Below are 17043 nucleotides of genomic sequence, written 5' to 3' on the forward strand. Positions count from 1 at the left end.
TTTTAAATACATTGTAATTTTATCCTCCTAATTTTGCTTCACAACGATTATACACTAAAAGATTCCTGTGGGGTTAATAAAAGTATATATATATATATATATATATATATATATATATTTTAATGCATGTGGCTGTAGAGATGAAATTGATGGTACTTACTATCTTCTTTCCACCCAATGGTGCTATGATGAATATTTGTCTGTGTGTTCGCTAGCTTTTTTTTATATTTATTTTTTCTAGTTCAATTGTGATATGTGCTTACTTTCATATAAAATGCTTGGGATGTAATGGAATTTTCTGCTTCATTGGGTTAGTATTGAAAGGGTACTTTGATAAATATGTTTTTAACTTTGTGTCTTGTATAGTATTTATCTATCATTCATGCATATATTCGTGTGTCATTGTATCTCGGTGAACTTATGTTTTGTGGAATATGAGTGTTAAGTTGGCTAGTGCGATTTCTTACATTGTATGTATTTAAGGTTTAGGAATAGCTAATATTATGTTACCATGTTTTCTTCCGGCCTGTTTTCACTTAAACTATGAGATTGCTAGCCTGGTTTAACGTACATGTTTGATTTTTTTAGATGCGTCTTTTACAATAATTACATATTGGTTGCGCAATGGCAACCCCTTCTGTCTGTGAAGGACACGTCTGGCAACTCGTGCTGGGCTGCGGTGGCCGGCATAGTTTAAGGTCTTTATATGGGTTTGTGAAAGTGATGGAGAATATTCTATTAAGTGTGTTGTGTTTAGCTACTATCGGTGCTGTTGTTTATATATTACAGTTCTCGTTGTTAATCAATGTAAATTTAGATTTAAAATAAGTATAAAGGTTCCAAACATGATGGTGGAAACATCCTGGAAGTCGTGTGTGTGTGTGTGTGTGTGTGTTACGATCTAACCTTGTGTTTCGATACATATGTGGGACAATGTGTGCTACTGCAATGATTATCATCCTTCATCCGCGAGGGAATTGGTCTTTGAAGCTTCATCTTACTGATGCGTTTTTTTCACCTTTCTGTGTTTGTAATGTCTGAACTTTGTTTACTTTTTGAAGTGATTCCATATTATTGGTAATTTGGTTTGCTTTTTAATTGTATATTTATATCTATATGCTTCTGGATAACCTAAGTCATTGTTAAGTGCATATTTTTGTAATATTTATGTTTGTAACCACTGGATGTTTTATTATTATTACTTCATTATGTGTACAGGCAACTAGTGGTGACAGTATGGTTCTAGATATACGACATACCCGAGGTTTTTTTTTATATGTTTCGTATTTAAATTGTTATAATTGTATGGTTGGTATCTAAATATACATAATTCCGTATTTATCGTTTCTTGTCACTACATAGCACTTGAGCAAACATCAAATTTCTTACACTAATCCATTTTTTCTCAACTTGTGTGCGAACATACATAATTAAAATGATTTGTGCGAACAAGAGTTCGCAATTCCTTTCAATATACTTAATTATAATGCGGAATCTCTCTTCCATATAGGTTTTTAAACTTAGATTTCGGTTAGGTGAACAAAAAAATAACCTTTTTCTTTTAAATAATGAATTTAATTTATTTGGGATGTGACATTTAGTATAGGAAATGTGTTTTGTCGCACGCTTCATTATATTCATTTAGCTTAGTCCTTTAACTTTTACACGTCTTTAACGAGTGATTCTCTTTTTAAAGTCTGTGTCTTTAACTCTTTCTATTTCACATGTATGTTATTAGGGATTGTGACTATTGCCATCGAACATTTTGTGTTGGGGAAGCGATGTCTGGTCTTTCTCAATTCCTTTTTTTTTTTCTTACGCTAGGTAGTGTACTTTTTTAAATATATTTTTCTACTTAATTGTACTCTCATGTGTATACGTCAATATTTACCTAATTTTCTGTTCAGTTTAGACTTTTGAAATTGCTCTTTTGGTTCATTCTCCTATCTTGTGTTTTTTTTTTGAGGCTGTGGTATTAATGTATTGTTTCTTTTATATATTACTTTCAGTTATGGCGGTTACACCTGTTCTCATTGGCATATTCGTGTCTTTTTAGTACAGCATCTGTAGTATGTGGAATGTAATTTCTCCTGACCATCTCTGTGGGTTTATGAAGTGTCTGGGTTTGAGTCTTATGATCGTTTCGATGTAGGTTGCAATATGCCTGTAGGCGTTGTTTTGGTTTTTTCGAGTTGACTTGTTATTTCTGGTAACTATATTATGATAATATTAAAGGATTATATATGTGATGGTAGAATTTCAAGGAACGTTTATGATGAGAATTATACAGTTTTGTTTGTGTACACGCTTCAGTTACTTCTATACTTATTATTAGTATTATCCTGACACTATGTTTATTTTAATGTAAAGATATTTTATATAGAAGAGAATTGGTTATTTTATGTCTGGCAATACATGGATTAGCACTAGTAGGTAGTACATAGTTGGTGGGCAATGAGTATTCGTACACCACATGTTTACTTTCATGTAATTATTATTTCCTTCTTTACTCCTTGTCACTTGAAAGTCGTTGTCGGGCTTCGTCGTTCACGTTACTTAGTTTAAAGGCATGGGTGGTGTAATTAAAGTTTGCAAGGCATCCTTGTTGTTTTAGATATTTTGATATATTGTTTTTTTTTCTTGTTGGAGGCTTTTTTTCGGGGGCGGCTGCGTGTGTGTTATTACCGTCTGCCCCTCCGGCAAGTGAAAGTTACTTACTGGTGACCTCACGAGGTTCGCCGAGGCGACTGTGGCGGTCTCTTGGGGAAGGCAGATATAATTTTTGTGTTTTCTGGACTATCGCCGAAGCGATGTGGTGTTTGAGACATGGAATTGCTATGTCTGTTATTCTGCAAACGATTTTGGCTAAGTGGTTATTAATATGAATATCATCGTGTGTTCTTTCACGAACATTACTGGTGTGTTCTATTCTGGTTTCGTCGGAATGAGATTATAGTGCTTCTTATGCTTAATGGAATGCATAGTAGTAGGATATATATTCTTACCTGAACCAGTAACCTTTTATTTTACGTTTTGTTATTAACGCCAGAGCTTCCTATGCTTATTGGGTGTATTTATATAGGTTATTTTGTTTTATTTACCCCGACATGTCCTTAATTATTATTTACTAGTATGAAGTCTATAGTTGGTCTCTGTTTATTCATCTACCATATATAGAGATTGTTTTTTATCTAGCCTTGATGGAAAGTTAACAATAATCTTATAAGCATTTACAACATGACTCATATAATATTCTTTCACTCCTTATTTAGAACACCACACACTATGTCATGAGTGAAAGGGAAGGATGGATAGCTGTTAATGTTTGTTTGTATGATTATTTATTAACGATGGTATAACTATTTTATAATGATACATAGTTTATTAGAATAACATGCTATGTTTTCTTATATGAAGGACAAATTACTCAGAGCTGATGATAAGCATTTGTATTACACAGACCGTTCAAACGACTTATGTTTATATTCCTACAAAGTTTGACTGTATAAACCTGCAGGTATTTAGTTTAGGGTATAACACGTTTTACTTACATATATTATTATTTAATAGCTATACATACACTTTATTACTATATTTTTAATAACGTCTTGTGGCTATATCACTTTGTACTTCCTATTTAATGACTACACAAATACTATAACCGATTTTATTTATTAATGAATGTATACTAGCTGGGCTAGAACTACAGACTCGTATTTGCGTCTTTTTAACAAATGGGAATAGCATGTTTTGTCTCTGGTGTTGTGCCGTTTGTTCGCGAGGTCTTATGTGGGTTGTAGTGTATTTTTCGGTTGCTTAATAACATATTTTGATTATGTAGGTATTTATGGTTATTGATATTTATTTGTGTTGTCATTTATCGGGTCGTGTCATTTGGTGTGTTGGAGAGTGTGGTATTTTTATAATATTGTTCTCGTAGATAGATTTTTTTAAAGTTTCGCGTTTGTTTTATTTTACGTATAGGGTTTTTACTCTTTGCATCATGGTGTCTCAATAAGCGATTTTATTATTTCATGGGAGTTTTCACTGCATTGCGCTGTATTGCGTTTGTGAGTGCATTTTGATTGTTTTTGTTATGTTTTAATTTTTTTTTTGTTATTTATGGTAGTTTTTTTTCACATGCATTCGGCGGTTTCATGTATCACTGGGCTGTACGTTTTTTTATTGTGTTCCGTGAAATCTGCTGCAAACTACTATAGCACGCGGCGGGCCAGGGTCGACAAACAGCTTTCTTTTCGTCGCACCGGGAATTTGAAAACAGTTTGAGGAGTGCGTCTACGGACTACAGACGTGCGCTCCCGCTTTGTAATATATTTTATAAATTTACTTATCGTTATTCGCTGTCGGTTGTCTACACGGCGTACATAGGTGTTACTATTTTTAATATCTCTTTTCGTCTGCGTTTTTATTTTTAATTACACGTCGCCGTGTTGGAGTGGGTGCATTCCGGTGAGTTTTTCCTTTATGTATGCTTATTTGCGGTGCGCGAACAGGCTTACAGCTCCCCTACACGGTCGTTTGTTCAACGTTTATTTATATTTATTTGTTACAAGTCGCCGGGGTGGGCGGGATGCGTTCCGGTGAGTTTTTTTTTATGTGTGCTTATTTGCTATTTTTTTATTACCTCGGTAACATACGTAATTTGTTTCTGACGATCGTGCCGCAGCTAATTACTGAACGCTACTTGTTGACTGTAGGGGTCCTAACTATGCTTATTCATGCTATCGCTATGGCATATGTTATCTGGTCCAGTACTATTAAATGGTGATCTACGGTTTTTTTAACTATGCTTATTTTTATGTATTTACAATATTATAAATTTTAACTATGCTTATTACTTCAAGCATATTTTACGTTACGTTTCTCGCTCTCCTCTGTGACATTAAAGGTGTCGGTGTGTATATGTGGCACTCCATTTAGTCTTAGCCAGTATGGCGGGGGTTTTTAAGCATGGCTGCAAATGATTTAGGCATAGCTAGTATGGTTGGGGTTTCTTTTAGGCATACTTGTGGGGGTGGGTGTTTTAAGCATACTAGGAGTGGGGGTGGCACCTATAGTTTATTTTTTTTATTACCTCGGTTACATACGTAATTTGTTTCTGACGATATTGCCGCAGCTACATTTTATTTTTTCATTACTGAACGCTACGTGTTAACTGCAGGGGTCCCTTAATACATTCCTGGTCGCACGAGCAGGGCTCTCAGCACGGCGTTTTTAATGCTTGACACATTGGCCGAGAGCCGATTACTACACATTGTTTGTATAATATTTATTTTTTACTTGACGTACAATAATAGTAACTATGCTTATTACTTAACTTTCTTTACATACTTTTAAGTTTTACCTATGCTTATAACACTAAAACATATTCGTGAGCGGGCCGCTCCCGCTTTGTAATATATTTTATAAGTTTACTTATCGTTAAATGCTGTCGGTTGTCTACACGGCGTACATAGGTGTTACTATTTTTTAGTATATCTTTTCGTCTGCGTTTTTATTTGTTACATATCGCCGGGGTGGGCGGGATGCGTTCCGGTGAGTTTTTATTTTATGTATGCTTATTTGCTTTTTTTTTATTACCTCGGTAACTTATGTCAATCGTGCCGCAGCTAATTACTTAACGCTACGTGTTAACTGCAGGGGTCCTAACTATGCTATCCTAATATTATATAATTTAATTATGCTTATTACTTAAAGCATTTTTTTAAAGACATTATTATGCTTATAATATGATGTGTGGGGTTATAATTGCGCAGTGTAAGAGTGACGCTCCAGCGGACAACATCTCGCTCTCTCTGCGCGGGATTTTTGAGGTTATGTTTCTTTAGTCATAGCTGGTATGGCGGGGCTTTTACGCATACTGGTGGTGGGAGTGGGGTAGACATAGCTAGTATGGCGCTTTTTTGAGGTTATGTTTCTCTCAGGTATTTCGTCATAGCTATTATGGTGGTGTTTGTTTTAAACATACGCTGGGTGGTGGGGTTGCGGTATTTGCTTTTCGATATTTAAACATGGCTGTATTTTATTTCTTTTCCAAATTTAAATATGGCTGTTGGAAATTTAAATTTGGCGGTTTGGGCATAGCTAGTATGGCGGGGGTTTCTTTTAGGCATACTTGGGCTTTTTCCACCTCTGTATATTCCTTGTGCTTGCTCCTTTCCTGTACGCAGCGATGGCCTGACCTTGCTCCTCTGTGGTAAACACTTTCACTGTCACCCAGCAGGTAAACACATTCCTGGTCGCACGAGCGAGGTTTCCAGCACGGCGTTTGTAACTGCTTAACACATTGGCCGAGAGCCAGTTACTACACAATGTTTGTATAAATATTCTTAATTTTATTAATTTTAAATATGATTACACAATATTATGAATTTTAAATATGCTTAACACATTGTTTATACATTATTATAATAACTTAACTTTGCTTAATATTATGAATTTTAAAAATGCTTAACACATTGTTTTTTAACTATGCTTATTACTTAAAGCATTTTTTTAAAGACATTAGTTGGTGCGTCCCCGGGATCGAATACACCCAGTGCCCAGGTTTTTTTGTATACAATTCCCGCCTTCGGAGCGACGGTGGCGCGCTCTGGTAACTAAAGGCTGAACTAAGATGGCGGCCTACCGGCGCGCCCTGGTAGCCAATGTCAACAACAATGGCGGCGCCCAGTGGCGGCGACGGTGGCGCGCCGTGGTAACCAATGTCAACAACAATGGCGGCGCCCACGTGACAAGATGGCGGCCCCCAGGCTGGTACTGGGGCAATGTTTACATTTGTCCCAGTAACAGCCTATACCCCCTACTAATATTATATTGTTAAATATTGATTGCGTGGGGTCACACTTCCAGTGCGCTGCCTCTGTTAATGTGGCAGAGTTCTAGCTGACTTTTTCTTGTGAAGCAGTGCGCAATAACGTGGTTTGAAAACAGCGATGGCCGTGGTCTGCCAAAGGTTATTTCATGTAAGCAATAAGAAAATGGTTGTAGTACTTAATTAAATTATATTTATGGCTCCACATGCGAATGTAAGTAAATTTTAGGCAAATGTCTCAGAAAAATATGATGACAATAACTTGTTAATTTAATAAATGAGTTTTCTGTGAGACATTTTATTGCACTACATTTAAAATAGAACTTTTAAGATCGAATGAAAGCTGTTTGAAAATTCTGGTCTTTAGTTACATAATTATATAGTTATTTTGATTTTTAATAACTATAAAATATTATATTGCCCTTGAAGCTGATATGAGTAGTAAGCATATTCAGACAGCAGAATTTTTTAAATAACATAATTTTAGTCGTTATGATTTTGAATATAAAAATATAGGTAGCTGAAATGCTGTATATTTTTATTGATATATCTTTATACATAAAAATCCCGTGTCACGATGTTCGTCCACGCTAATCTCCGAAACTGCTTAACCGATTTTAATGAAATTTTGCACATATACGTAACTTAGTCCAACTTGAGGGGTAGGATAGTTTTTATCTGAATTAATGACCTAAATATTTGTTTTTTTCAAATGAAAAGTTTTTTTATAGGACAAAGGCTCATAGACATACAAACAGCAATTGTGTGTTATTTCTCTATGTCCACCACACTCTCATATAGTGAAGCTTCAAGGTCGTGGTTGTGAATCATGGTCAACAGGTAGTGCTGGGGTGGAGATGAGAGAGAGAGATCTCAGACAAAGATATGACCGTGGCAGCGAGTGGGCTGAAGGGTGGAAGGGGTGCGCTAGCAGGATCACGTGTTCATCCGGTGTTGCCAGCTCTAAACCTTTTTTTTTTAATTTAGAATATTTTAACTTCTCCACATAATGTATGCTAAAATTACGCTTGTGACCAAATGTTTGAATTATGTTTTATTTATATATATATAGTTTTATATATATATATATATATATATATATATATATATTCGAGTTATAGGGCAGGACTATTTTTGAAATATTAAACAATTTGTAAAATACTGAATAATTTAATAGTAGTCGAGATGAGTCAAGACACAAATATTTCGTAAGAAATAAAACACGATGTACATACATATACTTGCTGCACATTGACAATTTAACGAAATGTAAAAAATGAGGACCTAATACATTGACGTATTAAACTTAAGTTTATAAAACAATTTCCAAGTGCAAGTACAATAGGCAAACCAAGAGCCCCATATCGTTCATGGATATTTGTTCTTAACTTGCAAACTTATAAACTGAAGTTATATATTAATATATATATATATATATATATATAGCATATATATATCCTTTTTGTTTGCCATTACCAAGGAAATAATGATATATCAGCATTTATTTATACATACAGAGATTTTCAATAGAGTAAAAATTGTGCTTAATGCATGAAAAATAATTATATATATATATATATATATATATATAGGGGAGGCCGGGGCTAGTTGCAACACTTTTCATATTTTGCATTGTAGTATTTATGTTTCGATAAAAATCCAACTATAATAAAGGGAATGTTTTCTTAGAAACTCTTAGGTGTCGCATAACATTACCAGAACATAGAAAGCAGTTAAGTATTAAAATCTAGAGCTATGTATTCATGGTGATGTAAGTGTTGCAACTTGCCCCAGATCTGGGGCAAGTTGCAACACCAGCTGGGGTAACTTGCAACACTTACTCCCATGTATCAGAATCATCTGTTTCACAGTCGTTACACACATACATAGGGTCTTCTCTTGCACAAGACCAATTCGCCTATTTTTGGCAAGATGTGCATTGAACCATTCTTCATTCCTGTTGTATTTTGTCATGCACACTAAACATATCTCGTCCTGTTCTTCACTACAACTAACTTCTTTAAAGTTTAATTTTCTTTTTGTTACTTTCTTACAACTTGCCGTCCTTTTTTCTTTCTTGTCATTTTGTGAAGGTTTCTGAATTTTCTTTTTATTGATTACATGTAGTTTCCTTTCTTCAGCTTCAGCCTTTTCATTTTCCTTTCTTCACTGTTACGGTTTTCTTCTTCAATCGCTCTCTTTTCAGGAGTGTGAGTGAGAACTGCAGACTTCCTTTTCTTCCTTCCTCTGCAAGAGGTTTCCCCTCTAGGTGGAGCTTTTGGGAAAGGACGCACAATCTCTTGAATGGAAACACTTGGACCAGGTATTGCAGGAATGTTTGTTTCAGTACTTGTTTCAATAATGCTGGGTCAAGAATGCACATCGGGTTCAGAATAAACGCTTCCCTGCATGCCTGTCTGACAACTGTGTGGATCTGGTCGGTCAGTAAGGAAAGCAGGGGCAAATTGTTCTTCTGAAAATATGTTAGGGTTGAAAGGCGTAATACCAGTTTTCTGAAAACCTGATGTAATGTTTGCTGGTGTCATAGAGTGCAAGAATGCATCTTTCACTATTGCTGGCAAATCGAATATGGTTAGAGTGTTGCCGGGATTTGTTTTGTGCCAGGAATTAATTCCAGTTTCACACCGCCTTTTAAAAGGTCCAAAAACTGAAACGTCCAAAGGCTGCAAGCCATGGGAACAGTGTGGAGGAAACGAAAGAAGAACTACGCCTCTTTATTGCACAAATCTATGACTTGGCAACTGATGTGTGAACAGTGGTTGTCCAGAAGCAAAAGCACCGTATTTTCAGGAGATGGTAATGTAATAGAGACAAAATAATCCCTAAATGTGATGAATGATCCTCTGTTTGTCAACCAGATTTTGTGCCAGTACCTATCCAACCTATCGGTCCATCACGTAAAAAATGATCTTTGAAGTTCTTCCGAGGGAAAATAAACATGGGTGGCAAAGTTGTTCCTATTGCGCACACAGCTGTCGCTACAGTAATGATTTCTCCACGTTCTGCTGCAGTTACTGATCCTACTTGTTTGACTCCCCTTTTAGCAACTATTTTGCCAGGTTTCAAAACAATTGCCACTCCAGTCTCGTCCATATTGTAAATTCGGGAGGCTGAAATATTATGACCTGTTATGCATGGTGAACGAAGTACATCACCCAAGGCTCGTGGCTTCAGGCTGCCTGACAGATAGTTCATTATTGCGCTTCATAAAACCGGTAAACCAATCTGGACCGGCGCACTCATTAACTTTCCAAGGGTCCGGAATCTGTAATCCCAACTTTAGTGCACACTCATATGCAAGCTTGCGCACTTCTGCTGGTGTTAGCCCAAACATGATTTCCGAACTACGTTTGAGATACTCGACAAATTGACACTCTTGTTCGGCACTGAAAACACACCGCGGCTGTAGATAACCCGCTGAGACAAAACTGAATTCAGGTTGTTCTGTTGTTATATCCATGTTTATCTTCTTGAGTTTTTGTATGTATCTTGACAGTGTAGAGTAGTGAATGTTGTACATCTTTGCTATCTGTCGTACGGAACAGTCTTTGGAGTTTGGATTGGCTAAAACAAGTTTATCTGCCCTCTCCATGACATCATGTGGTGTTTCCCCTCGATTCGTCTTCTTCTTATACGTTATCATCGTAACTGCAATTGGAAAATAATAGCTATAATAACTAAAAATAGTTATTAAATTTTTTCACAAAATGTATTTATAAAAATTAATATTATAAACAGTAATTGCGGCATTCTATTTCTCGATTATTTGCTTTGGTTTCAAATATTCGTAACTTCTAAGATTATTTAAAACAATGTTTATGTATAAAATAGTTGCGTGAAGCCCCAAAAGTTAAAAAAAAAAAAATGTATGTTAACATACGTGGGCTAATGTAACGCGAACATATCGATATAAACGTTGAAGTCGAGTGAAATACAAATTAGTTGATGTTTAACATTTTAAAAAGTATCCTTGATATTTGGGGTAAATTGCAACATGTGTTGCAACTAGCCCCGATATACAACTTGAATTTATTTACCGTCATTCACTTAGAGTCGTCGTTATAAAACATTTGTCATTATATACAGATAAGTACAACACTATAAGATGCCCTTAGAAGTACAAATATATTAAATTTCGACAAACACATTCAACACAACAGCAGCTAAGTAATCCATGCGTGAGTTTACTCGCGACTACAGTAGGAATGTTGGGCACGACTGAAGCCAAGAGCGATCTTTCTACGACTTGTCCAACTAATACCGTTAAGATTACGTGTGGTTCCTTTCCTTCCCGTAGTGGTGCGACACTAGTACCATCGGTTAATGATTTAGAGCCACTGTTGCAACTTACCCCTGTTGCAACTAGCCCCGGTCTCCCCTATATATATATATATATAAATATATATATATATATATATATATATATATACTATCTGCAGTACCCGGCTTTGCCCGGGCTGAACCAACACCACCGAGACTCAAGGCCTTACAACCTGTCCGTGACGTCACCAGCAGGAGGCGGTAGGCTCGTGGCGCGCGGACGTTGCTTTCTTCACGTGTACGCGTTTCTCCCGCCCTTGCGTTCCGCCGCTTCACTCATGTTCACATCATTCATCGTCTACCGGCTCTCAAGGCAACTGTTGTTAAAATTCGCCTAAATCTCCTCTCTTCGTTCCACTTCACATAATTTCTTTGTATGATTATTACGCTCTACATGCATTTGAAAATTGTTTAACTTCAGGAAAGAACATTATGTCAAGTGAGAACCGGAAAATAAAACGATTTATAAGTAGGGGAGACCGGGGTAAGTTGGCGAACGGGGTAAGATGACGAATCGTATGTAACTAATCCAGAAACACAGATAGAAGGTTGGCGCACCTGTGACCTTGTGTGTCACCATCTGCACCTACTAGGAAGGTGCAGCGGAATTTTCCAGTCAGTTTGAATGTGGCAGTTTTGAGAGGCAGTCTGTTTCGTGAGCCATTGTTGTAATATTGAAGGTACGTATGTTAAGCTATTACGAGAAAAGAGTCCATTTGTTTTAAATGTTTATACATGTAAAATGAAATGCTGACTTTTGGGAGTATTTTAGTGTAGGGGAGACCGGGGCTGGTTGTAACAGTTTCGCTATTTTATTTTTTATCTGATCATGGATAATATAAACGGCACTTCTGACTGAGCTAACTTATTCAGTAGTTATTCTACTTTTACAAAACAATTTTTACATAAATTTTCCTCTAGCATATTTTTCTGTACAAATCTAAAACCTCGGAGGTGTAAAGTGTTACAACCTGCCCCGAGGCGGGGCTGGTTGTAACACACATTGGGGTAGGTTGTAACAACATTACTACAAGGTAAAATATAATTTTTACTGGGATTACTTATAACAAATTACTACTTATACAATATATTTCAACAAAAATTATTATTTTTTCACTTGTTTAACTTCAGTTTGTCAAATATTAAATGAACAGTGGTCCTCACTCAGAGATTTCATCTGATTGGCAATTATGACTAATATACATTTTAGATTTTTTTGCACAAGAAAAATGCGACCATAACTGGCAGTTTAGACAACGAACCCACTCCTCTCCTGGTTTGCTTGTAGAGAATGATTCCAAACACACTAAACAAAAGCACTCGCTTTCTTCCTCTGATGAGCTGCACTCTGCTGATCTTCGTTTTAGAGAACGTTTGGGCGTGGATTTTGCAGGCATGCGCGTTTGTGATACATTCCCTTTTATCTTAATCAAGCCTGGTGTTCCTCGTTTCGCAAATTCTTCTTCAATGGCTTTCTTCTCTGGAGTATCCGTCAAAATGGCACTTTTCCTGGTCTTTCTTCCTCCTTTCCTTTTCCTTGGAGCGACTTTAGGAAGAGGTAGAACCACTTCTGGAGAAAACTTCTCTGGTGTGTGGGAACAGTTAGAAAATGATTGAACTGGTGTTCCTTGTGAATCCCTGGACACATCGTGTGAACAACTTGGTGCTAAGTCTGGATCAGGCCTGTCTGTCACAAACGAAGGAGCGAAATCGGCATCCTGAAATATTTCCCTATTATAAGGATGTATTCCACATTTCTCAAATCCTTGTTGGATATTTCTTGGCGTTGTGGCAGTGGGAAAAGCTATCTTTAAGATTGAGGGAATATCATAGATTGACATAGGCTTAACTGTGCTCTCTGGTGTTTTGTTGTTCCTCAACCATGCATCCATTGCCGTATTGATCTGTTTTTTGAGTGGGGCAAAAGCACTTCGATCAAGTGGCTGAAGGCGATGAGTGCAGTGAGGTGGGAACGATAGCATTACAATGCCATTTTCTTTGGCAAAATCTAAACAGTCAGGAGCTAAATGCGACTGATGATTGTCTAGAAGGAGGAGGATAGGTTTCTCTGGGCTCGAACGAATACAAGAAACAAAATGCTTAAGAAAAAGCAAGAACTCTACCTCCGTAGTCCAGCCAGACTTATTTGCAGCACCTATACATCCAGTTGGACCATCTCTGATGAAGTGATCATAATACCTTACCCTAGGAAAAATAAACATAGGAGGGATAGCATTTCCAGCAGCATTTACTGCTACAGTTAGAGTAACTAACTGCCCTCGTTCAGATGATGTCATTGCTCCAATTTGTTTTACCCCCTTTCTTGCTACGATTTTTGAAGGATTCTGGACAGTAGTGACCCCGGTCTCATCTACATTCCAAATGTCATTAGCTGTGAAAGAATGGCGATCATAAACTTCAGAGAGTTTGTCAAAAAATTTTGAAACGTTGGCACGATTAAAACTAGAAGCCCTTCCCAAACTAGTTGCCTCTGGAGTCCGAATGGAAAGGTCTGGGTGGCGCTTTAAAAAGGAAGAGAGCCAATCTGCACCTGCTAGTTCTTTGTCACTCCATGTGTTTGGCATGGGAACATTATACTTCTTCCCACATAAGAATGCAAGATGACGTACATCACGTGGAGTGAGTCCAAAATATATGTCAGAACATGTTTTTATGTAGGAAACAAGAGCGATCTCTTGCAAAGGTGTAAATACCTGTCTGTTCCCATAATAACCAGCCAAAGGTTTCCACTCCTCTCGAAAATTAATATCGACTGCATTTAAACCTGAAACAATAGAAAAACCATACAGGCCTATGTTAATTTTGCTCCTGTTTTCACATAAGAAAATCTAAACTACGCAAAACCATATTTTTGTACTAATACAATAAAAAACGTTTACAACCCATTGTTGAGACGTATTTATGTTAGAAATCAAGCAGATGTAATTAAGAAAATTCATTAATGAATGCAACTTACGTTTGTTTTTCTTTTTTATGTACCTCCCAAGTGTCACATGGCAGATGTTGTACGTTTTCGCAGCATGCCTAACAGATCTTCCTTCTCTTACAACTTCAGCTGCTTTCTCCAACATGTCAATAGAATATTTTCCTTTGTCGGTTTTTCTTTTGTAGTTACGCATCTGAAATTAAAATTTGACTGGAAGTTATTAATTACATCTACAAGATAAAACCGTTTAAAATGTATTTTTTTTCTTTCATAAAAGACTTAAAAGGAACAATAAATTAGGAAAACGTGGTCACGGGGTAGGTTGTAACAGTACGTGGGGCAGGTTGTAACAGATTAATTTCGCTGTTACAACCTACCCCATGTGACATCATTATAGAAAACATTTAATTTTACCATATAGTTTGTATTTGTTTCCAATGCCAACAAAACATATCAGAACCTAAAGCTTAGGAGATTATTTTGCCCCGAAGACATTTTCTAAACTCCCTATACATTACGTACAATACGAATGTCAGTCAAACAAACAATATTTACTTACCTCGTCCAAAAACAAATTTTTCCTTCTTGTCGCCAGTGAAATCGTCCGACTGCCACAGTGTTACCACTCGCACTGAAGGCATCATAATGTGCCTTGATGGCTGAAACGATGATACGCTCTTGTGGCTGGTCGTGGAACTATTCGCCCTGTTACAACCTGCCCCTGTTACAACCAGCCCCGGTCTCCCCTATAGATTGTTGAAGAAAATTTGTTAATGTTGTTCGTGATTTTGGTAAAGCAAAAATACGGCTGCTGGGGCAAGTTGACGGGGGCAAGATGACGAATTCGTCATCTTGCCCCTGCAATCGTCAACTTGCCATAGGTAATGACAGTGTGAGCATTATTTTGTATTATATGTGTTATTTAAACCAATGATGTACAGATATGACGAACATTAAAGTAAAATAAAAATAATAATGAAATTATAAAATATTATAAATAGTTCCTGTGTTAATAGTCGTAACAATTTTGTTTGATTTTTTTGTAGATGCCTAGGCATATTATAAGCGGAAAACGGAAAGGAGGCGTTGGAGTGACGTAGAGATAGATAGAAGAAGCAGAATGAAGAGAAGAAAAATGAAAGAAAAACTAAGAAAACTGAAAAACAAAGCTCTGATCATTCTGTAGCAAAACCATAAAGCCTAAATAGCGTTTCTTGCCCTGCATGTGAAGAAGTTTACGTGGAACCTCCAAATGAAGACTGGATTCAGTGTTCCACATGTTCTGAGTGGTGGCACGAAAACGTTTCCAATTATGATGTCAAGGAATTATATCAAAGTCGTTCAAATATGTTACAATATATCTTCTTTACATCCTGCACGTTGTTTAGTGTAGGATATCTATAAAACTATTGAGTAGTATATAATAGGGCATCCGAGATCTGGCTTCTGGCTGTGGATTGAAGATTGTCGTCCGCCATCTTGGATTTGTGACGTCACGGCGGCAAAAATTCCTCAAAATTCCTCAAAAATGACTCAAAATGACTCAAAATTTCCCGTTTTAAGAAAAAAATTTCCCGTTTTCGAGGGAAAAATTCCCGTTTCGAGGGAAAATTTCCCGATTTAGTCCTTAAAAATCCCAACGGCTAGAAATGTCCTGATAGAGGCTTAAGCATCCTTAACTCAAGCCTCAGTTAAGCCTCTATCAGGATGTGACCTTGACCTTTGACCTTGACCCCGACGGCCATCTTGGATCCACCATCTTGGATGACGTCATTTCGTTTTCTCGAACATTCCGGCATTGTGTTATCCGCCATTTTGAATTATGATGTTACCATTGCAATTTCCGTTACAGCCGCCATCTTTAAATTTATTATCCGATTTTAATGAAAAAAATTTTAAAATTATAAAAAAAATTAAATAATACAATTTTTAATAAAATATTTAAAAAACAAACATTTACGACACGGAGCTCGGAGTCCTCGGTTCAAACCCGACGAGTGCAAAAAAATTAAAAATGATGACCGATCCTTCCCTCACAGTGGACGCAGGCATACTGACTCCCACCACTTTTTTTTTCAAAGCATATATATCGTCAGGTAGTATGATGTCATGTCCGCCATCTTGTCTTCGATGCTGGAAGCCATCATCATTGTATCGTCGGCTAGAGTGCGCCGATGACATGTTAGTTTAATTCGTATCCGCTAGAGTGCAGTTATAATTTATTACTGTGACACCCGCCATCTTGTCATTTGGCCGCCATCTTGAAAATCCGTAATTATTTAGCTAGAAATTCGGGAAAACTTTCAAAATTCATTAAATAAATCACTCATTAATTTACATATTGATTCGATCGATTCCCGTCCTCGGTTCGATCTTGGATGATGCAAAAAAAATTAAATATAACATCAATTTAACATAATAGTAACAGGTTCGAGGAATTAAACACTGCAAGTTCTTTTACAAACATAATATTTATTACATAATTTCTATTCTACTACAGGATCATTTGAGAAAGCCAGCAATCTTATAATCATTTAGTTCCGCAGCGGTGTGAAATGACTAATTCTTAGCTCCAATCGGTTTATACTAGACAGAGTCCAGCCAGAACCTTTACAGACATAGTCCACCTCTTCTTGACAGAGTTTCTGGATACCGTTTTTAACAGTTTGCTTCACATCGTTAGAACTGTAAATTACTGCAGCCGATGTCTTGAATGCACACTTCTTCACTTTGTCATCGAACGGATATGGCTTTCCATATATACAGTCCAACCACAAGTTATATTTCAAAGGTCCGTTTGTTGCTACATCATCAGTAAGCTGATTGATTATGTCCTCTCTGATATCATCAAGAAAATTACAAATGTCTTTCGACTCACCTAACGTATTTAAATAATAATAGTCCTTCAATGTTCCACGAA

At 36.7% G+C, this 17043-nt stretch overlaps 1 protein-coding gene across 1 annotated transcript; it reads right to left on the bottom strand.

The window, feature by feature from the left end:
- Positions 1-12024: 12024 nt before the first annotated feature.
- On the bottom strand, positions 12025-14856 carry LOC134529954 (uncharacterized). Its single transcript, XM_063364498.1, has 3 exons — positions 14683-14856; positions 14154-14316; positions 12025-13961 (listed from the first exon to the last, which is right to left on the bottom strand). The coding sequence occupies exons 2-3, from the start codon at positions 14314-14316 to the stop codon at positions 12337-12339; spliced, it is 1788 nt and encodes a 595-aa protein (XP_063220568.1). The 5' UTR covers positions 14683-14856; the 3' UTR covers positions 12025-12336.
- Between the last annotated feature and the right edge of the window lie 2187 nt (positions 14857-17043).

Source organism: Bacillus rossius, chromosome 2, assembly GCF_032445375.1.
Source record: "Bacillus rossius redtenbacheri isolate Brsri chromosome 2, Brsri_v3, whole genome shotgun sequence".
Lineage (NCBI taxonomy): Eukaryota > Metazoa > Arthropoda > Insecta > Phasmatodea > Bacillidae > Bacillus > Bacillus rossius.